The sequence below is a fragment of the Erpetoichthys calabaricus genome, chromosome 7 (genome assembly GCF_900747795.2).
Source record: "Erpetoichthys calabaricus chromosome 7, fErpCal1.3, whole genome shotgun sequence".
NCBI classification, from domain to species: Eukaryota; Metazoa; Chordata; class Cladistia; order Polypteriformes; family Polypteridae; genus Erpetoichthys; species Erpetoichthys calabaricus.
Window position 1 is genome coordinate 159,291,367 of NC_041400.2, and position 26,702 is coordinate 159,318,068.

General features: G+C 37.9%; 1 protein-coding gene across 1 annotated transcript in view; it reads right to left on the reverse strand.

Annotated features, from left to right (window-relative positions):
* Positions 1-4,458: 4,458 nt before the first annotated feature.
* Positions 4,459-26,702, reverse strand: part of LOC114654175 (sodium channel protein type 3 subunit alpha-like) — a 117,342-nt gene continuing 95,098 nt past the window's right edge. The window contains exon 20 of the mRNA XM_051929478.1: positions 4,459-5,711. Coding sequence (XP_051785438.1) covers positions 4,696-5,711 — 1,016 coding nt within the window. The 3' untranslated portion in view covers positions 4,459-4,695. The remainder of the gene's footprint in view (positions 5,712-26,702) is intronic.

Below are 26,702 nucleotides of genomic sequence, written 5' to 3' on the forward strand. Positions count from 1 at the left end.
TTTATTGTCAACCTTCTATGTTTTTCAAATCAATTGAACGTTTTTCACTAATTGTGTGAGCATTTTTTTTACCGTATTTTAAAACGTTCACAAGCCTGATCCTGCTTTGTTACTTGAAATCTTGCCGTGTTGACACCTTGTTTTTAATTCACTATATTTTCTAGCATTATCATGTTCTTGTGTGCGTTATGTATCAGTGTTAAAATGGCTATTTATATTCATGCTATGAGGTTGTAATACTATATCAAATATTGCAATGATTTTAAATTGTACATGTTTTTAATGTAATTTAATACCACGTTACTGAATAGTATGACACAGTCTAGGAGTATCTGAAAGTAAACCTGATCCACTTCTGCAGTGCGCACTTCATCACCGGTCAAACTTTCATCCACTGTAGGATTTGCACACGTGTCACATTTCAGTTGTGGAATGTTCTTTCCAGACAAAGTCATTGCAAGAAGGACATCTCATCGTTGTCATACATACAGTGGTGTGAAAAACTATTTGCCCCCTTCCTGATTTCTTATTCTTTTGCATGTTTGTCACACAAAATGTTTCTGATCATCAAACACATTTAACCATTAGTCAAATATAACACAAGTAAACACAAAATGCAGTTTGTAAATGGTGGTTTTTATTATTTAGGGAGAAAAAAAAATCCAAACCTACATGGCCCTGTGTGAAAAAGTAATTGCCCCCTGAACCTAATAACTGGTTGGGCCACCCTTAGCAGTAATAACTGCAATCAAGCGTTTGCGATAACTTGCAATGAGTCTTTTACAGCGCTCTGGAGGAATTTTGGCCCACTCATCTTTGCAAAATTGTTGTAATTCAGCTTTATTTGAGGGTTTTCTAGCATGAACCGCCTTTTTAAGGTCATGCCATAGCATCTCAATTGGATTCAGGTCAGGACTTTGACTAGGCCACTCCAAAGTCTTCATTTTGTTATTCTTCAGCCATTCAGAGGTGGATTTGCTGGTGTGTTTTGGGTCATTGTCCTGCTGCAGCACCCAAGATCGCTTCAGCTTGAGTTGACGAACAGATGGCCGGACATTCTCCTTCAGGATTTTTTGGTAGACAGTAGAATTCATGGTTCCATCTATCACAGCAAGCCTTCCAGGTCCTGAAGCAGCAAAACAACCCCAGACCATCACACTACCACCACCATATTTTACTGTTGGTATGATGTTCTTTTTCTGAAATGCTGTGTTCCTTTTACGCCAGATGTAATGGGACATTTGCCTTCCAAAAAGTTCAACTTTTGTCTCATCAGTCCACAAGGTATTTTCCCAAAAGTCTTGGCAATCATTGAGATGTTTCTTAGCAAAATTGAGACGAGCCCTAATGTTCTTTTTGCTTAACAGTGGTTTGCGTCTTGGAAATCTGCCATGCAGGCCGTTTTTGCCCAGTCTCTTTCTTATGGTGGAGTCGTGAACACTGACCTTAATTGAGGCAAGTGAGGCCTGCAGTTCTTTAGACGTTGTCCTGGGGTCTTTTGTGACCTCTCGGATGAGTCGTCTCTGCGCTCTTGGGGTAATTTTGGTCGGCCGGCCACTCCTGGGAAGGTTCACCACTGTTCCATGTTTTTGCCATTTGTGGATAATGGCTCTCACTGTGGTTCGCTGGAGTCCCAAAGCTTTAGAAATGGCTTTATAACCTTTACCAGACTGATAGATCTCAATTACTGCTGTTCTCATTTGTTCCTGAATTTCTTTGGATCTTGGCATGATGTCTAGCTTTTGAGGTGCTTTTGGTCTACTTCTCTGTGTCAGGCAGCTCCTATTTAAGTGATTTCTTGATTGAAACAGGTGTGGCAGTAATCAGGCCTGGGGGTGGCTACGGAAATTGAACTCAGGTGTGATACACCACAGTTAGGTTATTTTTTAACAAGGGGGCAATTACTTTTTCACACAGGGCCGTGTAGGTTTGGAATTTTTTTCTCCCTAAATAATAAAAACCATCATTTAAAAACTGCATTTTGTGTTTACTTGTGTTATATTTGACTAATGGTTAAATGTGTTTGATGATCAGAAACATTTTGTGTGACAAACATGCAAAAGAATAAGAAATCAGGAAGGGGGCAAATAGTTTTTCACACCACTGTACGTAAGTACCTGCGTGGTGTATCAGATGCACCATATGGAACTTGCGACTGTGCATCCACTCATAAAACACTGGAGGGAAACCATTGTGGCACTGGACTTGTAGTGAATCAAGCTGAGGAGAGATGGCGGTGCTGCCAGTAGGTTCAGGTAAAAGAATGTTGGGCAACAATAACAGATTGGTGTACAAAATACACCAGCGCGAGTAGTTGAGGGTTAATTCTGTTTAGTTGTTGGCATAACACTCTTGAGATTTTCCTGCATGTTTTAAATGTTCTGCTAGGGCGATCCTAATACCCCATGGTGAATGCTATTTGAAGATGACATTGTGCAAGGTGGCACCACCAAGAATATTGTAGAAAGGAAACTGCAGCAATGGAGCACAGCTATGGAGGACAGGGGCCTTAAGATCTGTAGGGAAAAGACAGAATATCTAAGATTTAAGGGACAAAAACAAGATGGAGAAGTTAACCTCCAGGGAGAAAAGCTTACAAAGGTGCAAAACTTCAAATATCTCAGATCAACAACAACAGAAGATGGAAAGCTAAGTTTAAAAATAAACTATAGAATGTAGTCAGGTTGCAAAAAATCAGACAGAGGTATCATGAGTGCTATGTGACCGAAAACTTAGTGTAAGAGTATAAATAATAAGTCTTTACAATTTACATTTATATAGTGGTTTTTTCACTACTCAAATGGGGAGCCACTTCAACTATGATCTGGATGATGTGACGGCAGCCATTTTGATTAGCTGCCAGGTGGATAGTTAGCCAATTGGGTGGCCAGAATGACTAAGCCGTGGACGGGAATTTAGCCAGGACATTGGGATATATCCTACTCTTTACAAAGGATGTCCAGGAATCTATTATGACCACTGAGAGTCAGGACCTCGATTTTACGTCTCATCCAAAGGATGGCACCAGTTTTTTACAGAACAATGTCCCCATTACTGCACTGGGGCATTGGGGTCTACATTCAGACCACCGGGTATGTGTCCTCTGCTGGCCTCACCAACACCTCTTCCAACAGTAACCCAGGTTATGTGTCCCATCCAAGTACTGGCTGGGCCCAAACATGATTAGCTTCAGATGGATTACCTGTTCTTAAGAGCATGTGGTATGGCTGCCCGCAAAGAGATGTCAAATCTGCCTTGTTGTATGGGTCAGAAACCGGGGCAGGTAAAAAAGTGCATAAGAGGAAACTGAATGATACCGAAATGTGGATGTTGAGATGAAAGTGTGGAGCGACAAAGCTTGATAAGATCAGGAATGAAAGAATCTGAAGTACAGTAAAAGAAATACAAGGAAAGAAGGTTAAAGGGGTACGGGCATATCACGAGAAGAGAAGGAAACAATGCGGGCAGAAGAATCAAGGATAAGGAGGTGTCGGGATGAAGAAGAAGAGCAAGTGGATGGCTTGTGTGAAGGGAGATCTAAGGGAGGAGGGGGCTGGTCAAATATAGCAACCCCACCTGCAAGTGAAAAAAGCTTCAGAAGAAGAAGAAGCTTTACATGTTAATTGCAAATGACATGCTGCTCAGACTTTTTAAAGCAGAATTCTCTGCAACATTAAATCGTTTGCACACACTTATGCTGCATATCCCAAGGTTTCACAGTTTCATGTTTTTGTGACAAGTGTCTTATATTTGATAAAATATTATTACATCAAGGTTAATTAAACAAACGCATACTTTCATCCCTATTTTTAAACACTTACTTCAGTGCCTCTGCATTTGCTTGCTTTAGCACTTATTTGTAATTAGGATGAGCTCAAGCCTTTTTCTCAACACCTCCTACACGTACCTCACAAAAAAGCCAAAACACCACTGGGAAGCCATATTGATTTTCATCTGTGATTTAGGCCAGGAAACCGCGTCTGTTTTGTGCCTTGCTGCAGACATAATTATCAGGGACGTGACCCATCTTTCCCGTTTATTACAGAAAAACAAAGCTGCAGCTTTCTTGAAGCCTTTCTCCGAAGACGTTTCTTGCAAGTGACTCTGGTGACATAGGTGGTGCTTTGCTGAGTTCAGCTTATGAATGCTAAATCATCCAATTGCTCAAGCTGTTAACAAATCTGCGGAACGAATCCTATTGAATTTTATTTCCTAGTGTTAGTTTCCCTTCTTTTATTACTCTATTATAGCTCTCACTTTTAAATGTTCTAATAATTATTGCAAAGTTAAGAAATAAACATGTATGTAACATGAATGGTCAGTATATAAAATATATGCAATGAACAGAAAAACGATCAGATAATTATTTATTTTTAGACCACAAATAAAAAAATAATTTTAATATTGTTGAATATTAAGCAAATTACCAGCAACATAATATGCCAGATATGAAAAAAACAGAACAAACAGAAATATTACTTTATTGCAAGAGATTGTTAAAATTGACAGCTGGTATGTAGAAAGGATCAATTTGTGCAAATTTACCTATTAAGTCTGATGAAACGAATCTCTGCCTGAAACTGATCATTTATAAAAATACATTTTGATTCCAGGAATGTTCTGAATTTCCACCAAATGTAAATATTCAGTTCCTAATTTATACATTCTTCTTATGATTCAGACCACCTTTCAGTTTTAGAGTGAAATGTCATCAGGTGAAGATGGCCGACTTGACGATGAACTTGTTGAACTCGAGTGCACTGAGTGCACAGATTTCTTTTCTGCACGCATGTTTTCCAATTTAAGCCGTTGCCTTTTCCGCCATCTTCTGAAGGCTTTCTGAATTGTCATAGCTGCCTTGACCTCCTTACGAATCATTAAGGTCGTAGTTACAGTCTGCATTGTGTTGCGGATTGGAAATTTCTTTTGCATCCTTTCAACAATATTCCCTTGCAGCTCTTTTAAGGGGTCTGTCTCCTTCACGTTGCCTACGATGACACAACACATCGCTCTCAGTATATCTAGGCAGTGCAGCTTATTTCCATTGGTTACAGGGAGGTTCAGGGCTGCAAGTTTGACTGCGTTTGGTTTTGGTATTCTCATGGGAGGCTTAAGATCATCAAGGAAATCAGACAGCTGTTCATAGAGAATGAACTGTGAAGCAAAAGGGTCATATTTACTCCACACCTCATAGAACATGTCAATGTCATCATCTGTGACACCAGCCATCTCCTGTTCTTGGGCTTGATTGAAGTTCTCAAGAATGACAGCCACATACATATTAACAATCACAATAAAAGAAATTAATATGTACGATGACATGAATAAAATGCACACAATATTTGGTTGCACATTGCTAACGAGAAGCTGCTGGAGTACATCATTCCACCCTGCGGCAGTAGTCAGACGGAATAGAAGCAGCATGCTGTTTGCAAAAGTTTCAAAGTTCACAATTTCATTTATGGATCCATTTCTCGGCAGATCTCGAAATAGATTCATGCCCAGTATCGAGTAAATAAACATTACCAGAAAGAGTAGAATCCCGATGTTGAAGAGAGCAGGAACTGAAATAATCAGGGTGAAAATCAGTCTCCGAATTCCCTTCAAGGACCTGACAAGTCTGAGCAGTCTTCCAAGCCGGGCCAATCTCAGAACACGCAGCATGGTTGGAGAGAAGCCAATCTGGGTGGCCACACTATCCAGTAAATTTCCTAAAATAAAAAGATAAATGTTTAGATATTCAAATGCATCCAAATGTTGTGTAAAACTGGTTTATGTGTCGAGCAATTTAGTCACTGCAAAATGTATGGCATTAAAAACGTACCATACATTGAATTAGTTAGTTACAAATATTAGATTGAAATATTTACAGCAAATTAGGTATTTTAAAATACATGTTAAATGAAACAATTTTGCAATGATGATTTATTAAAATTTGCATTGAATATTGGCAGAAAGTAGCACAAATAAGTAAAAAACACACCATAGTTATGACAGTATGTGAACGGTCTAATCTTAAATCTAACCAGGTAATGCATACTATGCATGATTCTCAGTCAATGGATTTAAAGTGAGAAAAAAGACTCAGTTGTCAATGAAAATAATAATAATAAAAAAAAATGAACACTAATTTTTTTAAAAGGGTTTGACAAGCTGTAGCAGCATCCTAGCTATTAGAAAGATTAGACGAACCTTTCATGATTCACCCACATCTTGCTAATTTAATCTTGATGCCAGGTTTTGCCATATAGATGAAATATTAATTGCTTTCAAATAGTTTGAGGTTTGTTTATAAAAACACTCCAATCAAGGAACGCATTGTAAAAGACCTTTAAAAATAATGTTTAGTTTTCAAACAGAGTTGTTTAGTTATAAATAAAGAATAAACAGAACGCTTAATAAGGGGAATCTAACTTTTCATTTATATACAAGTCAAGCCACTGCATATTCACTTTTGAATAGCAATTAATTATATGCACATAAAAGATCCACTTATCTCTCACCTACAAGAGGGCACCTACATGTCTCTCCACCCACAATGAACACCAGCAACTTGTCCAAATATGGTTTTATTAAACCAAGCAAGAAGGATGGATGATTCGGGGAAGAATGTGGAGTATTAAAGAAAAGGCAGCAAGATAGTAAAATGGCCAACTGGCCCTCTCAATGCATGTTTTTGGTCGTATTTCTTAGGTCAGGCATCACCTTTCCAAAATCACAAAAAGTCACACCTGACTATTTTCTCTCTCCTCAGATTTCTTCTACCCACCAGTGAAGATTCCAACTTAAATCCCAATTCTACACTCAGTTACTTTGTGCCAGGAAACAGGCTATACACCCGAAGGGTGACACCTCCTGGCCAAATCTAGAAAATGACTGGCCGTTTCACTCACAATAGCATCAAGTGGTGCTTTGAGAATCTCCACTCCTGAGGTTGTTGTTTTTTGAGAATCAAGGCTGTGCTCTTTCCTTCTTTTACTATAGGCAACAGCACCACGTGATGTACATCCAATGGCTGCGTCATATGAGATTTCTCTGCTAACACCTGCTAGCACGGAGAGGCTGTACGCTTGACACAGCCTTTCTTACTTTCCATGGTTCTTTTAGAGCACCCGTGTCTTTCTTCATTTCTTTTAAAACTGTCCTTGCCTGTCCGGTACCACTCAGGGTCTTTCTCTTTGTGAAGCTCTTGCTAATCGAGCAACCCGGGACACCATTTTTTTTGCAACTTGCAGCATTAGATTTCTGTACATTAAGCACTATGCATATTAAATGCAAGCATTTGTTTAGTTTTTTGTTTAGTTTTAACAGTCATGATGCAGAACTGAATCACTCATTTCTGATTTATATCTTCATAAATTCCCAATTGATGTTCATCGTATTATATACTGTAGACCTAATAAGTTGCTTTGGTGGCATTCTACTATAATTATGTGTAAATAAATATATGTGTGATTTTTTAAACCCTTCTGCAGAAATTAATTTTTTATATAGAAAGTAATTTGCTTAGCTATTTTCCTGAAAAAGACAGAAATTGCCAATGAAAAGGTGGACTAGAAGAACATAATGATCGCCATGTACAGGCAAGGATCAAGATTATGATATTGAAATGCCAACAGCTAATATGCAAACAAGACTTGAAGATGTAATAACTGCAGAGGGCAGAATAAGCAGACAGAATGTAACGGTAACAACAAGCCAAGGTCGAAACCAGAAGGATGAGATTTGAATAAACAATTGTCAGGATGTGAAATAAAAATCATAAACTGGGAGATGGAGTGTTGTAAAGGAGAATAATTTAAACTACTGTATATACTCACGTATAAGTCGATCATAAAATCAGATCTCGACTTATACGCCTGTTCAAAAATGCGACACTTAATTTTTTTTTTTTTACATCTTCTTGCCTCCTCCAATCTCACTTCAGTTTCTCAGACGTATCGAATTTTGTTGCAGCAGCGCAGTTACCAATTTCTTTTGCTACTTCAACGACGTTTAATTTAAAACCAGCTTCACATTTTCTTCTGATCGAATGCTCCATTGTAGATAAGAGGTGCTCTTATGATAAAGGTGTATGAGGGTGAGATACAAAAAGCACAAATCAGTGCAAATGTTGCTTTGGAATAGTGCAGGTATTACTGTGTGGTCACGCAGGCACAATACATAGAAAAAAAAGGCAGTGTGCTCTGTGGTTACTCTCTCAGGTGGGTGTTAGCATATCATAATCTCTTGGACCAATAGTGTGAGTTTTCCGCATTCGACTTATAAGACCAACATTATAAAATACCAGAAATTATACAATAAAATCAAGCCCCGACTTATCCGCGGGAGAACTTATCCGCAAGTATATACGGTAAGTCAAAATGTAAGATGTAATTCAAAGTCAAAGAACTTAAGCAATTCATACACAGAGAGATTTTTAACAATGATGACGCTAGAGTTTTAAGTTATGAATTAGTCAAACACTTGAACAATAAAGGAATGTATGATGCTGACCTACTGTCACAGTAGTTACACTCAATGGCCGAACTGGTATTAAAAACAAAATGGCTTCTTAGTAAGATCAAAATGAATGTCTTCAAAAACATTCTAAATCAAAGAACAGACCAGACCATTAAATTCCTTGACCTCTGAAACCCCAACCTCTGTCACTGTTAGAAGTCAAGGGAAAGACAGCAGAAATAAATCAAAAAACTAAATCCAGATCATCATGACAACAGTTGAAAAACCCATGCAAAGTCCCAACTTCCTAAATGCATTTGAGAAAGGCTAAACTGTAAACAAAAGTTTTTGACACAATTCAAAATCTTGGACGTCATGTTTAGCACACTACCAGTTTAAATAGAGTAGCAGGGTTGACACAGCAATTGCAACTTCCAATGGTCACAGGATAGCAACAAGAGCCGTTTACTGACAATATGTGTGCCTCCATAAGGAACATCCCAAAGTATCGTTGACGATGATAAAACAAATAAAGACACCTGCAAAATGAACTATCCATCCATCCATTATCCAACCTGCTATATCTTAACTACAGGGTCACGGGGGTCTGCTGGAGTCAATCCCAGCCAACACAGGGCGCAAGGCAGGAAACAAACCTCGGGCAGGGCAGCAGTCCACCGCAGGGCGCGCGCACACACACACACACACACACCAAGCACAATTTAGAATCGCCAATACACCTAACCTGCATGTCTTTGGACTGTGGGAGGAAACTGGAGCACCCGGAGGAAACCCACGCAGACACGGGGAGAACATGCAAACTCCACGCAGGGAGGACCAAGGAAGCGAACCCAGGTCTCCTAACTGTGAGGCAGCAGCGCTACCCACTGCACCACCGTGCCGCCACAAAATGAACTATAATGTACAAAATAAGTGTAGCACTTATTGTAGTACCCTCAAATAAACCCCAGTTCATAACAGATATTGCAGGTGGCAGACAGAACATTTGTAATAAAGATGGATTAGGATAGAAGTAGGATTCAGTGACAAAAGAGTACACTACTTGTTGAAATGTATTTGACATCATCCAATAAATCCAGTAAATCAGCTCTCTATTTAAGTATTTAAGCTTGTTGTAAGACTTTAGCGAGTATTTGGTAACTTTTGCATGACTTTAAGGTACTGCTATATTATACCTTGTTGAATGGGAACTAAGCAAAAACAAATTATACAGTTAAATCACACAAAGTAACAGCTACATTTGGATAACAGCTTTTTGTAGTGCATTCAAAAGGGTGGTGAAAAGTTTAAAATATAAGCATTTTAATACGTGAAAAAATCCTCATCAGACTATTCATAATAAGTGTGCTATACACATACTGAACAGAGTATTAGGTACTCCTGTACACCTGCTTATCCATGCAATTATCTAATCAGCCAATCACGTGGCAGCAGTGCAGTGTCTAAAATCATGCAGACACACAGCTCAGGAGCTTCAGTTAAAGTTCACATCAAACATCAGAAAGGGGAAAAAATGTGATCTCAGTGATTTCAACTGCAGCATGATTTTTCGTGTCAGATGGGCTGGTTTAACTACTGTATTTCTGTAACTGCTCATTTCCTGGAATTCTCATACACAACTTTCTCTAGAGTTTACTCAAAATGGTCAAAAAAATAAAAAACAGTGAGCAACAGTTCTGCAGACAGAAACGCCTTGTTGATAACAGAGATCACAGGAAAATGGCCAGACTAATTCAAGCTGATTGAAAGGCTATGGTAACTCAGACAACCACTCTGCACAACTGTGGTGAGCAGTGAAGTATCTCAGAGGTGGATGAACAATGACAGCAGAACACCATGTTGGGTTCCACTCCTGCACAGCCAAAAACAGAAATGTAAGGCTGCAGTAGGCACACTACTGTCACCAAAACTGGACAGTTGAAGATTGGGAAAACATAGCCTGGTCTGATGAATCTCGATTTCTACTGAGGCACACAGATTGTAGGGTCAGAATTTGGCGCCTTGTGTCAACAGTCCAGGCTGGTGGTGGTGGAGTAATGGTGTGGGGAATGTGTTCTTGACACACATTGGGCTCATTAATACCTATCAGTCATCACTTGAATGCCATAGCCTATTTGAGTATTGTTGCCGACCATGATCATCTAATCCTGACCACAATTTATCCATCTTCTAATAGCTACTATTAGCATGATAATGCACCATGCCTCAAAGGAAAGGTCATCTCAAACATGAGCATGACAATGAGTTTGGTGTTCTTCAGAGGTTTTCCCAGTCATCCCAGTCATCAGATCTGAATCCAATAGACAACTTTGTGATATGGCAAAACAGAAGATTTATAGCATGAATGTACTGCTGATAAATTTGCATAAATTGTGTGACGCAATCACATCAACATGGCCTGGAATCTCAAAGGACTGTTTCCATCATTTTGTGGAATCTGTGCCACAAAGAAATGAAGCTGTTTTGAGAGCAGATGAAGAGCTGACCCATTATTAGTATAGTGGTCCTACTAATTTTCTCAGCAGGTATGTGTGTGCCTGCTGTGTGTGATGGTTGAAGATCTAGACATTGTTTAAACACAAAAGCAGAGAATGCATTGGGGCCTACTAGTTAGGGTATTAGATGTTAAAAATCATACGTTTGTAGGTATTGTCCCACTTTTAACTCACAGTTTGACTCTAAACAAGTGACTTAACTTTTCGATAGTGTAACTATAAATATTGGGGTTTTTTTCTGGTATACCAAATTTTATATATATATATATATATATATATATATATATATATATATATATATATATATATATATATATATATATATGAGAGATAGCAATTGCTAACTACATCTATATATGGTGGTGCACTGGTCAGCAGTGCTTCCTCACAGTTCTAGCGTCTTGGTTCCAGCCTGGACTGATTGCCCCGTGTCTGTGTGTATTCCTCCAGGTATGCTAGTTTTCCTTCAATATCAAATAACACTGTCAACTCTAAACTTGTCCATTATTAGTATTTAGAGTGTATTCATGAGGGTACTTTCTTTTGAACTAGTATGCTATACAGAGTTGCTTCCCATCATGCATGCAGCCAGTGTAGCTAGAATAGTCATCAACTCCACATGACTGAAAATGGATAGAAGAATATAATGTATAACTGAGACAAGAAAGAAGCTTTTGCAGGCTAAGAATCTAGAATTGCTTTTATCAGCAAAGGTATGACTGCTGAACCTTGTTGCACTATATGGCATATTGCACTTAACGAAACCTACACATTTATGAGTGTAGGAACTTTATAGAGGTAAGATCCGGCGCGCAGGTTTGCTTTATTAATGGCAACATTCATAGAGGTAATCAACAATTTCTTTACATTGATATAAGTTAAACAGACTTGCCAAGCCCAGGTTATATTACACACTAAACTTCAGACACAAACGTTTTGGAAAACAAAGTGTATAGAACTGCATTAGAGACAATAATATTGCTGCTACTATGGATGCACATTCTATTATAGACAGGGTGTCCCTGTTTGGCTTTATTTGTATTAACTGCAACAGGAATTCCTTCTTTTAGTATGCTGGATTAAATCAACGCCCACCCCACCCAAACACACACACAGTAGACAAGAATGTTTCAGAAAGGGTGACTGAAACAGGCATAATACATGAATTACATTGCTGTGGTGCTCTTGGGCCCTATGGATGGGGGTAATGTCATACCAGAAGAACTGACGTCTATCAGGAGAGAAATGTTTTGGTTTACGTCATACGTAGACTCATCCTTGTGTCAAGCACACAGTGAAGGGTGACTCATTTGACCAGGTGGTGTTTTTTTCATAGCTCAGCAGACAACTGCTTGCAGTTTAACAAGTGGTTTATGTAAGAATTGTGTCTTTGTTTTGTTGTGCTTTTATTTTTTGTAAAGCTTATAATGTACCCCCACTCTCTTTTTTCGCATTTCTGAATTACTTGCAACTTGCCCTGATCGTTTTACCTATAATTATGTGTTTAGAGCTGTAACCTGAAAGTCATGTACAGTACATGCCTCTTGATTGTCTCTGCTCTATGCTGTGGCATTATTTAATTTTACCAATCTTTGTTGCTCAGCTCTCAGCGTGAATCTCCATTTTTGCAAGATTACTTTGGTCTTTTGATCATTTGGCTTTTCCTGCTTTTTTAAACATTTTGTTATGAGACACAGGGAAGCGAAAGATGATCGTGGAAAGAATAGAAGATAACCAGAAGATGATAAACGTGAGTCAAAAATTTAGTCAGGGAATGCACAGGTCAAAGCCCAAAACACAGAAATATCAGGCTAACAAAACACCAGGACAAAACAAGAATCAAAGGATGTAGGCTCTTGTGAGGATGGCCGTATTGAAATCATTTACAAGGAAGCCATTGTTAGTGTTTGATAAAAGTATTTATTTTATAAATTCTAACATAAAGATCTTTTCCAATGCAAATTTGGAAGGGCTATGGATAAAATCAAACAAGATGTTAACAGATGGTCCACCATCTATGTCACATTAGCAGGGAGAATAATTAATGTCAAAATGAACATCCACCATCAGCTGCTCTGTCTATTGCAGAATATCCCTATATACATCAACAAATCATTCTTTAAGAAATAAGACTCAATTATCACATTGTTCATCTGGAATTTGAAATGGCTACGCTTTCAAAAGGCAACTCTACAAAGATCTAAAGAAGAAGGTTGAATGTCACTACCTAACTCTCAGTTTTACTACTGGGCAGCAAATATACACACAATACAATCTTGGGAATTAGCAGAAATTCATTAATTCACACCCTCCTGGTTTGCAATGGGAAACAAATTCTGCTCTAAATTGTCTTTGCATGACCTTCTCTGTGCTTCACTTAGTACTAACTATCATCAATTTACCAGCAATCTAGTCGTCCACCAGTTACTTATACTATGGGACCAACGCAAGGCCACCTTTCAAGATAGAGGAGCTCTTATCTGTTGCTCCTGTACATGTTAATCATCTTTTTCCACGTTCTCACACTGTTCCACTCCATCTGAACTAATGTGGTGCTGAGGTGTCACCCACTGCATGGCTGCACTTGGGTCCTAATCTGGGATCCTGAGTTGGTTTGTCATGTGGTGGGTACGACAATGCGCTGTATCAGTGTGTGCTCCTAACCTCTCTCTCTCTCAGACCTACTGTGTTTAACTTATGGAATTAAGACACTTTGAAATCTTTATAAAGACAACATTTTTGCATCTTATAAACAATTCCGCTCCAAATTTAACTTTCCAGCTACACACTTTATCCTTTATGCAAATTAGAAATTTTGTTAAAAGAAACCTGCCAAACTTTTCACATCTCACACCCATGTCCATCCCAGAGGCCATACTGGTAAGTCTTGAAGAAGACTCAGACACAATTGCAACAATATATTAAAACAGGTTTAAAAATCTACCCTTCAAAGGTCCTAAGGAATAATGGGAAAGGGAAAAGGAGCAGAACTCAGTAATACTGTATATAGAATACACTCCAGTTCTGTCTGCACCAGGCATTCCATAACTCAATTAAAGGTCTTTTATTGATCACATTTACAGTATCTCACCACCTGGCTCCAGCATCACTAGGCCAGACATTTTGGACAAAAATCCTTGCACACCACTGGGACAGTCTGATATTTGGTGTACGTCTGGATGGCATCACACACTACTAGCATGCAGACTTATCTAGACAGCTGAAAGAATCCCAACCCACCTTCTATAAGTCAGTGGGTAAACAATGCTTTATATTACCTCAAAAAAGAAAAAAATCTAATGCTCTTTCAGAGGATATGTCCAAACTTCTTTTTTAAAACATGGCATGGATTCAAACATATTCATTTAGAATATATTTGCTGGGCTTGTGCTGGATGTCTGATATTATTAATTGTTCTATCATATTTAAAAGATTAGGTTTTATGTTTGTTTGTCTCTTCTTTTTCTCTTTCTCTTGGGTGGCAGTTGAATTTTGTTTTCTGTTTTTCCCATATTTTCCCTATATGCACTTTGAAGTAAATGACTCAGTATATGAATTTGAACTTTTATATGTTTGATTTAATAGTAGGTCATTGTAATGTTCTGTTTTTTTTGAAAATAAAATAATAGAATAGAAAGAAAATGCTGATAAAATAGGCAGAAAATGTTATGGTCTATCAATTAAATGAAAACAGCAAATAGTCTTGAAAAACATTAGACTGGCAGCACATTCTTTTACTTGCTTTATTCTGCATTCATGCCTGGGCTGGAGGAGGAATGTAATGTTCCAATCTGACAGACCTCAGACAATACCCACAGTTCAAACAAGATATCCCAACTTGTGGTGTTCTGACAGTAGGAATGAATTTATTTTCTCAAAAGAGTATATTTCTAGAATAAACAATAATCGATCTGAACTGTATTTTTATTTGTTAGATGAAAGAATGTAAAATGAAATGCCTGAAAAAGGGTGCTGTGCTTGGGCGAAACTTGACAGTATTACCTAATAGCCAGGGTGTGACTTGTGTGGGCAGATATTTCATAATCAGCTGCACCTGCCTTTCCTTACTTCCTTTTGTGGTTTTCCTATTCTCTCCTTGAGGATTGATGCCAAACATTTTTACAGCAATCTTGGTGCTGAATTGAAAGGTTTTCCTCTTGGACTTGCCAAATTAAAAGTGATAAAGCTGATATACACTTAAGATGTATCAAATATGATTGTTATGGTGCTATAGTCACTTAAATATCTACCCAAAATTACTCATGCTAGACTGCTGAGAAGTGTTTTCAATTTATTATGTGATTTCAAACCTAAAGTCTCATAAGTGTAAAAAAAATGAGAAGTTCAAAAGTAGTGTAAGGAAATATATAATAAAAAGTCACATTTATTTTAGTAGAAGAATATTTTCCTTGAATTCATAGAGGTAGAAAAGTCATCCAAACATTTCAGGACTCTTTTGAGACACAGGGGTGCATGAGTACCAGAAGACACTGCAGACACTCCAACTCTGTATTCAGATCTAACAATTTTACTTCATACTTTACATTTACTGACAACACGTTTTGTCTACTACAAATGTGTCCAAGCCTGTATTCTGCCCAGGTCCCTCTGTAATGACTGACATGACTATAGATTACTACTATGTTACCTGTTGCGGATAGGTAATAGAATAAATTAACAAAAATATTTGATATCTCTTGCCTTAAGTGTAACATCATCATTTGTCCCATGCCATTCGTGGCTGGTGCTTCCTTTCTCAATTACACTCCGTAAAGCCTGCTTCTCAGTCTCTGACTCTTTGATTTGCAATGCTTGACTCCTGTCCACTTTTGACCACCACCAATAGAAGATGAGCCACTATTACCAGCTGTGAAAACATCATTTAAATTCTTGCAAATACTTTTTGTGTTTAAATGTGACTCTCAGTGTTCCTTCTATGCCTTTCCGCGGTATCCTCATGTATGTCAATTTTTCTTGCCTGCTGCTTTCTGTTTCGACTAGTTTGATGAAAGAACTGATGCGAAACTGACCAAACAGACCAAGGCCAAACTGATCAATCACATTGCTTGGAAGGACTGGACATGCATACACACAATCACACACACCACCACACGCACACAGACAGTATCTCTTTTTAGAAGGTACACAGCACTTTTTCAATGAGCGAGTACCAACAAATTTGTCCATGCCTATATCTCACTGGATGTATGTTTTAATAAAATTCCAGCATATTAGTGAAATACGACATCCCTCATCTGATCACATGCTAAATGTTTATCAATATATATCTATATACTTATTTGTTTATTTTTTACATAATGGAATAATATATTTCAAGCTTCCAATCTTTTGCAGTTTTTCCCATTTGCAGTGAATTCAAAAAACATCAGTGATTTATATACATACTCACACACCTCTTTAAGCACTCTACGATAAATGTTGTCTGGTCATGGATTAGATTTCAGGTGATTTCAGGAAGCTCTTCTTCTAAATTTCTGAATAATTTCTGAATAAACTATCTCTTTGGCAGCTCCTTCTATTGCTGTCAAGTTATCGGCTTCTTCACAGTGTAAACTTCAAAGAAATACAAGTTTAGAACATTTTCTGTTTGACTGTGTGTATAATTTAGCTTGTCCCTTGCTTGTGACAAGTATGGGCTATGAGGAAAGACACATAAACTTAATGAATAAATTATCAAGTAGTGCAAGACTTTCAAAGACCTTCAAATCTAGATATTACCTCTGAGAAATTACGTGAGCAGGAATAGTAAGCTTGTTGCACTGCATGGCTTGTTCTCATGAAATTTGTGAGAATGTTTTTTTGGTCGACTACCTTTTATGCATTTGCACAGTTTCATACCGCTTTTTCTTTTTATTTATTTATTTATTTTCAGTGACTGGCATGGAATTATCCAGCAATTTTAATACGCTTTCTCTCCAGCACAATAAAATTTTGCCTTAAGCAGGAAGACATGGCAGCCTGCCAGAACACCCAAAAAACAGAAAAATGCAACCAAAGGTGCACTAATTTACTAAATAATTATGCTCACTTGAGACAAAACACTAAAATAAGACTGTTCCTAAATAAAAATGTGTTTGCCAAAATAAAATAGCCACGTAATGATTCAGTTGGTTAGTTGCTGATTCATATGACAGGCACAAATTGTACGTTCTTTTAATAATTTGTATACTGTCACTAGCTTTCTTTATTTCTTAGGTAATGGTGGATGTGCATTGTGAATATGATTTGTATTATTGAAATGCTTATGGCTTATTTACTGGATCATTTAGGTGAATCAGATTAAAAAAAAAACTAACAAAAGTGAGTGGCGTGACACTGTAGTAAGTAGTATTGGCACATGAAATGACTTTGACTCTGCTTCTGCTGCTGACTGGGGTGCCACATACATGGAATTCACAAGTTCTTCCTGAATTCACACTGACTCCATAGTTTAAAGAGATGCTGTTGAGCTAACAACCATTATTTAAATGGCCATTGATATTTGTGTGAGCATTGATATAGGTGTGAATATGCCATGTGGCAGACTGGTGTATTGTGCTCATGAATTCTGAAATATGACTTCTATAAGATGGTTAAGATAGATAAGTTCACAAATTTGTAAGTGCTTTTTACTGTGAATTTTATTAAATTTCAAAAATGTGTAAGGTGTACTGTAATTGAGATATCTGAATATGTGTGCAATATTTGAGCAAAATGAATTGGGAGTTTTTTCATACAGACGGTCAGACAGACATGACAACTGTAGCTGGTACTTTCTGCATGATGCGCAAGCAAAATTAAAAAGAGTTAAAGCATGCAAGGTCAGAATTAAAAAAAATGTAAAGAATAATCCTAAAACAGCTCTAGTTTATAAGGTGCTTATAAAACTACATCTTCCGTAATGACTACAGTAAAATTACATCCAATAGCACAAGCAAACCAAAAACTACTACATCGACACACACCAATACGGATATGTAAATATAAAGAAAAACAATAAAAATAACATTCAATAATATGTTCTCCATGTTATGCTTCTAATTCATCTGTAAGGGTCCTGTTAACCTCCTTGGTGTTATGTTGTGTAAGTAGAGTTAAGCTCGAGTCAGACTCGGGGTGACCTGCAATGATCTGTTTTACAGTGTTAAGCCCAAATAACTCTTGGGACAGTTCTCTGCAGCCATCTAGTGAATGAAACATCATACTTCAAAACATCATGAATATTACCATGAGTTATGACACACTAAAGTAACTCATCAACATTCTTGTTCATTTTTCCAGAGAAAACATAACACTAAGGAGGTTACAGATGTGTGACATTGCAAGTGGCTTTGGATAAAGTGTCAATAATGTACATTGTGGAGTCAGATTTAGACTCGAGATTAACAACATATCTGATCATGCAACTTTAATACATTCTTCTTCAAAAATATATTTTGAAATCCATCTATATATACAGTATCTATATATATAAAATTCACTAAGTCCATGGCAAGCAAGATGCACGCAAGACAGCCACGCCCGCCAACTCACAGAGCCCTGCCCACCAACAATTCACTAAACAGCCAACCATGGCGCGAGAGCGAAAGCATTTGCCAAGAATGTGTTCATTAATCAAGAACGAAAGTCGGAGGTTCGAAGAAGATCACATACCGTCTTAATTCCGACCATACACGATGCCGACTGGCGATCCGGCAGCGTTATTCCCATGACCCAACTGGGTAAGCAAAGTCTTTGGGTTCCGGGGGGAGTATGGTTGCAAAGCTGAAACTGAAAGGAATTGACAGAAGGGCACCACCAGGTGTGGAGCCTGTGGCTTAATTGGACTCAACACGGGAAACCTCACCCGGCCCGAACGTGGCTCACAGGTGCATGCGACTGAGGCGGTGTGTGGAAAATGAACAGTCAACGTGACTCACAAGTGCATGTGGACTGTACACAGACGAGTTGGGGGCGGACACATGAGCAGGCAGTGCGTACTGAACGATGACTAAGAGATGACTTAAGAAATCGGCAGACTAGAATGGCGGGGTGGAATGGGCGTCTGACAATCAAACTTGCCTATCTAGAGGATGTAAATGTCCTAACACGGGTTCCGTAGGTGAATCTGCAGAAGGATCGTTACCGGTTGTGCCGACACGTCATTGGACGGTTAGGATCCGAAACCTCTCGGGCCCGCTTCCCCACCCTCTCTCCACAGTTCCATCTTTGCATTCACTTACAGTCGTATCCTCAAACCCACCCCATTTGGACAACTGTGTCTTTCAGGAAGTGTTCACCTATCAATACAGGTTGGCTAGTACAGTAAAATACTGTAAAGTTGATAATTTTATCACAAAAAACTAACAATGTTAATTGTAGCCATTTATCATATCTTGACTGCCTTTGTATTAACTAAGTTTAAATGCACATTTATAGTACATTTAACACTGGTATTTAATTCAGCTGACATTTCTTATTATCCCTACTGGAGTTGATAGAATCAGAAAACTGTTAGTTAAGCATAAATGTCAAATATGTGCTTTAATAACCTGTGACCCCAATGTGCTTTAATAACATTTGATTTTAAACATTGATGAAGTTGTCTCCTTAATCTGTAGCAGGTGCTCCTAATTGTTGTTAGGTGTACAGAGTACTAACAGCAGGACTAGGAAGTACTGTTTCTTTGGGCTCTAGATTAGGTGCTCTCTTTTATTCCTTGTGCTCTTGGGGGTCTCCGTTCTCATTTTAAAACCACATGATATTTGAATTGGTGTTGATATAAGTGATAATTAATATAACCTTCTAAATTCAATCCAAGGACACAAGGAAGGTTGAACCTATCCTGGGTTCAAGGCAGGAAGGATCCCTGCACAGGGTGCCTGTCCAATGAAAGGCTCATTCATGTAGGCATGTACATGGGGTCAGTTTAGAAATGCTAATAAACATAATATATTTTACAAATCTATAATCAGTATCTTACCCCAATGAAAATAAATCAATCACACGATACAGAATCGTACAGAATACAAACAACCTATACAACCTATAACAAAACATCTTGCTTGTCCTTATGAAAAGCAGCAGCTGTAATGATGAATGCTTCAGAAAAGAATTTAGTGAGTACCATCACATCAAACAAAACTTTGGTGAGATGCCATTAAAATCTTCAACATGGGACTAATCACAGGAATTGAGATCAGGGTAATAGAAACATAAGCCTGGCCGGGCAGTACATACCACTACATGGAACTCTACATCTCATCGTTAATTACTGAAAATGAGAAGGAAAAAGCAAATCATTGAAAATGAGGAGGAAATAGCAAATGAACTGAACAAATATTTCACCTAAATATGTTTTCATTCAACAAACAAAAAGTGAACAGAGGTAATACCAGGCTCTCAGCTCATAGATTTTAAAACAGAAGAGTGAGATGTACGTCAAGTCCTTGATACATTGAAGACTAATAAAACTCCTGCGCCTGACGGAATTTTAACTATTGTATTGAAAGAAATGGAAGATGTCATTTAGGCATATTTCAGCTGTCATTTGAGACAGGAGAAGTACCTTTAGGACTTGAAAGTTACAAATGTTAATTCAGTCTTCAAGAAGGGAGACAAAATGGCTCATGGTAATTACAGACCAATAAGTCTTACTTCTTTACCATGCAAAATTATGGAAAATATAATAAGAAATAAATTTTAAAAATCTCTTTATGAAAGTAATATGCTAAATGACAGCCTGAATGGGTTTATGAGGGGAAGATCTTTCCAAAACAATCTTTTTTGAACAGGCAACTGGAATAGTTGACAAAAAAGAATAATATATAATGTACAGCATTTAGACTTCCAAAAAGCCTTTGATACAGTCCCACACCAAAGATTAATTCTGAAAGTAGAAAGTAGAAACTGTAAGCATCAGAGTTAACCTACAAATCTGCATCACAAATTGGTTAACTGACAGTAGACAAAGAGTAAAAATATTAGAGGAGAATGCTCCATGTGGAGTGAGGTCATCAGGGTATTCGTTCAGGGGTCTGTACTTAGACTGTTACTTTACCTGATTTACATTAATGACATTGATTCTGCTGTAGTTAGTAAACTTGTGAAATTCACAGATGACACTAAAATTGGAGGAAAACCAGGCAGCGAGGAAGCAGCAAAAACAATTTAAAAAGTCCTGGACATGCTTCAGAACTGGGCAGACACTTTAATTTAATGTAGAAAAGTGCAAAGTGCCACACATGGGTAAAATACAAGGTGGGAGTCACTGTCCTAAAAGAGAAAACTCAGAAAAGAACTTAAGGGTTTATACTGACAGCACTTTCATCACCAAGGCAATGTGCAGAAGCGATTAAAATGGCAAATAAAATGTTAGATTATACTGTAAAAACAGTTGACTGTAAACTGAGGGAGGTTATCTTCAGACTGTATGATGCATTAGTGAGAGGACATCTGGAGCATTGTGTGCAGTTCTGGACATATAGTTGAAGCAGAAACCTAGACAACCTTTAAGGGCTATCTGGATTGAGACAGCAGAGCTATTAGCTAAACAAACAGGCCTGATGGACTGAATGGTCTCGTCTCGTTTGTCACATTTCATACGTTCTTATGCACAGCTCATAGAGGAGATTAAATTCTTCTTACATTAAATCAAAGTATTTCAAGTCCAAATTTCCAAGTTATGAGAGATACCTATGAAGAGAAATAGTTAACCAATAAGAATTAAATCAAGATAAATAAAGTGTATATGTGTGTACTGATAGCCCTCTCCTGTCCAAAGCACTACCTAGAGCATTGAAGAGAGTTGCATACTATTTGTAAGAGCCAAACTTAGAATGTTTAGAAATGCTTCATTTCAATAACAGAATATCAGGTTTTTATATTTACTTAGAATATGGCCTAATCTTTTACCCCCTGTAAGTTAATATGAAATACAACTTTCTTTGCTTTATCTGTAAAACAGGGCGTTCATTGAGCTAATTTGGAAATAGTCTCATTGCTAGCATGGACTGTTGAACAAGATTGCAAATGGCACACTGGCATACAGTTTTCTGACTGTTTTTAATATGAACATTTCAAAGTATGACTGTATGACCAAACTCACAGAAACATGAATTAAGATAAGTAAGCCTTAAACAGAACTTTCTTTAAACAAGAACCTTTCTTTTCTTTGATACCAATTTTTTCTGTATTTTTGTGTGAATTGTTTTGATTTGAAATTTTAGTAACACTTTTAAAACAAAGATATTTGGTCTGTGGAATTATTTGAAAACATGTCACACTAGTGCCAGAACTGTCCTATGAAGCAAACTTAAAGCTGCAGAACTTTGGTAACTTGGTATAAATGCAGTTACACCACTGAAAAACTTTACCAATTATTATTGTTGTACCCCACACTAATCTACACTCCATGGGTGACAGGGCCTTCAGCTGTATAGCGCCCAGACTCTGGAATGACCTACCAAAATTAATTAGATCAGCTGACGCCATGAATTCTTTTAAAAAACAACTCAAAACTCATTTGTTCAGGAAGGCTTTTAGCTCTACTTGACTTTATTACCCTTCTCTCAGTTTACTTCTCTGTCAAGATGCTCATGTAACCTGTGTGTGTGTGCTAGACCATCAATTATGTTGTCTGCTAGGCTTTTTATTCTCTGAATTCATTGTCATAATCTTCTTTATTTATTTATCTGGTTTGTACAATGCTATGTACTGTATACCCTGCCATTCTTCTTATATTCTGTAAGTGCCTTGAGCATGGGAAAGGCGCTATATAAATAAAATCTATTATTATTATTATTATCCATCCATCCATTTTCCAACCCGCTGAATCCGAACACAGGGTCACGGGGGTCTGCTGGAGCCAATACCAGCCTACACAGGGCACAAGGCAGGAACCAATCCCGGGCAGGGTGCCAACCCACCACAGGACACACACACAAACACACCCACACACCAAGCACACACTAGGGCCAATTTAGAATCGCCAATCCACCCAACCTGCATGTCTTTGGACTGTGGGAGGAAACCGGAGCGCCCGGAGGAAACCCACGCAGACACGGGAAGAACATGCAAACTCCACGCAGGGAGGACCCGGGAAGCGAACCCAGGTCCCCAGGTCTCCCAACTGCGAGGCAGCAGCGCTACCCACTGTGCCACCGTGCCGCCCTATTATTATTATTATTATTATTATTATTATTATTATTATTATTATTATTATTTCCTTAAATGAAAAAAGTAAAACAGAAAACAAGACATATGTCACAATGCAATACAAAAAGAATGATGAAAATCAGCCAAAGAAAGCCAGTAATTATAACTGAAGGCTATATTTTTGTAAACAAGCTCCACATTCGAAACATTCTTGTCTTGTGTACAAAGATTAGACAATCGTTCAAACAGAAAACAGGCACACATCCTCCTACCCATTTATTTAAGACTATAGTGGGGTAGTCATGGTTTTTATGACAGGGGTCTGGAAGCAAAGGGGATTGTAATAATTCAATAATGTGTCTCCTATTAATGAAAATTAATCAGACTCAGATTTTTGTATTTGTGGGTGTGAATGCTGTTTATTGTTCTCCTAATCCTTTTTTATTGAACGCAATGTTGGCTCATGAGACATGATGTAACATAAGGTGCTATGTCAGAATTAGCAATCCCGTTAACTGAACAATATTTGTAAAGCCTTTTAAACAACTTATTGGCAGCATAGAAATGGAAAAATGTCTGCTTTGCAGAGGGGAGGTATGTGGGTGTGCGATTGATTGTTGATGTCTTTGTTTTTTCTGGTTCATTGCCATAAGCAACAGTGTATAAGAGATAGAAACTCTTAAGTTTTAAACAACACATTTGCCACTGTAAAGGCGCTATGTTTCGAACTTTAAGAAACGCTCAAATATTCAAATGAGTCTGCTGCAATAGGCGACTCACTTTTTGACTAAATGCAATATATTCGTAATAAGGTGTGTCCAGCAGTTCTTATCTGTCCGTCTCCCTGTAGAGATTTAACTTGTGTCTTCTGATGGTGTGCCTATGGAAATTTTTCATTAAATACTTTCTTTTAGGGCTCTTAATAGCAGGTTTTCAATTCCTAAAAGGCTTACAATATATTGCTTTTCTGCACACTGTTCAGCCTGCCAACGGATAATCTAGAATTGATTGTTATTTAATTTGCAATGTTTTTGTATGTCATCTATAATATTTAGCACACCTTATTATTCTGCTGTGATTCAGCAAAAAGCGGGTTTAACCTTGCTCTACTTCACTTGATCACTGAATAAATCAAGGTATTGTTAAAAAGCTTTCCCTTGTGTTCCAGAGTGACAGATCAAGGTCCACATTATTTAAAACACACCAGGGAATCTGTGTTTGAACAAGCCACTATGATGCAGGAAAGCCAGGGATTAGGCTCTCTAGTGCAACTGGAAAGCTGCCCATCATTACAGAACCATCTGGTTTAAAATGTGAATAACTGCTGTTTCCATGATAACATGAATCTAGTCAGGGAGTAGGAATTAGTGAAGGAGCTTAAAATGAATTGCAACTGTCTGCTGATTGAAATAAACTGATTTTTTTTGCCAAAATGGTCATTTAACTAACATTAATTGATCAGTCCAATACTTGGAAAAAATTGTTGCATATGGCTGAAAAAGGGTGAAGGCACACAAGGTGGTCACCATGATGCAATGTATAATAAATTTAGTATCATTTTGTTTAAAACACAGAGGAAAAATCAATCAATAAAAAGCTTTGCTGGGAGTACAAGAATAGTTTCAGGAATGTAACTTATTTTAAGAGCTTAGCTATTAAATTTACTTTGCTTAGCTGAAGTGAAAGGCAACGTGCACATTTTAATATTAAAAACAGCACACAGATATACCTGTGTATTCTTGGTCAATAGAATGGGTTTGTGGGCACATATAACGTGATCATTTATCTGTCTGTCTCTCTGAGTAATCACAGGCACACATTTCTGTCCAACAATGGCTAATAAATTCGAGACTCCAGTAGCCACTCTGGAACAGCTTTGTAAAAATGGCCTGAAGTTTGTGCAGTTTTCCCAATAGCTAACTGAAATTCATCTGGGACTTTCAGTCCCACAGAGTTCTAAAGATACGACTCTCTGACTCACATAGTTGGAGCCAGTATTTTGCAGGGAACACATGATCCTTAAAAACAACATTCTTTTATCTCAAGCCTAATGCTAGCCCCAAATACCCACACACACCTCAAAAGAGGTGGCAGATGACAAAACATGCAAACATTACAGAACAAAAAAACATTTAGGTTACCTTTTAATGCTGACTAGCTCTGCTTCCTGCCATTTTTAAAATGTTGCTGTAAAGTCTATTTTACGGTCCTCTGACCAAGTGACATAGAGTTGCCTATGAGAGAAGCAGTTTGTCTGCTGACAAACAAAGTCTCAAAGGGAATTGGAACTCTTTGAAGTGGAAGTGGTAATCTGATGGGGATGAGAAGAATCTGCGGTATCAATATGGATTCTCCTTGATCACATCTGTTAGGATTGTGGCCGTCCCTGAGCCACCCCAGTTCCACTGTCATTTACGGTCAACTGATCCCCTTTAAAGTTAGCAAGGAGGGATTTAATGCTCAACAGGATGATATCAGATTTGAGTTATCCTTCAGTTTTCATGGAAATATGTACGTCTGTTTTTGACTGCTGCAAAGGACTGACACCTTCTCTATGGTTTGTTCCTACCTTGCACCCTGAGATAGCTGCCTACCCCATGGTGTTGGTCTCGATTCTTGAAGGAACATATACAAATCCATACATACATACATACATACATACATACATACATACATACATACATACATACATACATACATACATACATACATACATACATACATACATACGAAGAGATGACAACTCAAATTTATTTGCCAACTTCTCCAAACTGGAGAAATTCCTAAAGACTGTAGGATAGCATATGTGATCCCATTGTATTCAAAGGGTTACCAGCCTGATCCAAGCAACTATACACTCAGCTCAACTCAACTCAACTTGTCATTCATCTACATGCATAGTATAAGGCTGAATGCAATTTTGTTCCTTACAGTCCCCAGTGCATAGACAAAACAACATACATTTAACATACACCATAACATTACCAAGACCAGTACAACAATACAATGTAGCAAACCAAAAGACACAGGACTATGCAGCTCGAACAATGCTCAATATTCATAGTCAAGTGCAGAGTGTAAAGTGACAGTACATAATTAGGGGAATAACCCATGTAAGAGTTAAGAAATCTGACAGCTTGGGGAAAAAAGCTGTTATATGACCTGGATGTGATGGTCCTTATGCTGCAGTATGTTCTACTACCTAATGGAAGGAGATGAAACAGTATGTCTTCCACAATGGTGGAGGCTCTACACAGACAAGGTGTCTGAAAAATGTCCTTTATTGATGATAGGGAGTAAGCTTAACATGCATCTAAGGTAAATTAATGGAAGGAATTATTAAGGAAAATTACTGCCCTGTCTTCTTTATGTGAAACCTAAGGGGGTGGGGCCACCCTATGAGTAGCACATGTCTAGAGCAGTCAGCATGGGTTCCGTCAAGGAGGGTCATGTTTCACTAATATGCCAGAATTCTGTAAGGAAGCAACAAAAGTATACAATCAGAGAAATGCATATGATCTTATTTAGCATCATTTCAGAAGGCTTTTGATAAGATACCACATGAAAGGTTAGTGATCAAATTTAAAGAAGTGGAAATTCAGGGCACAG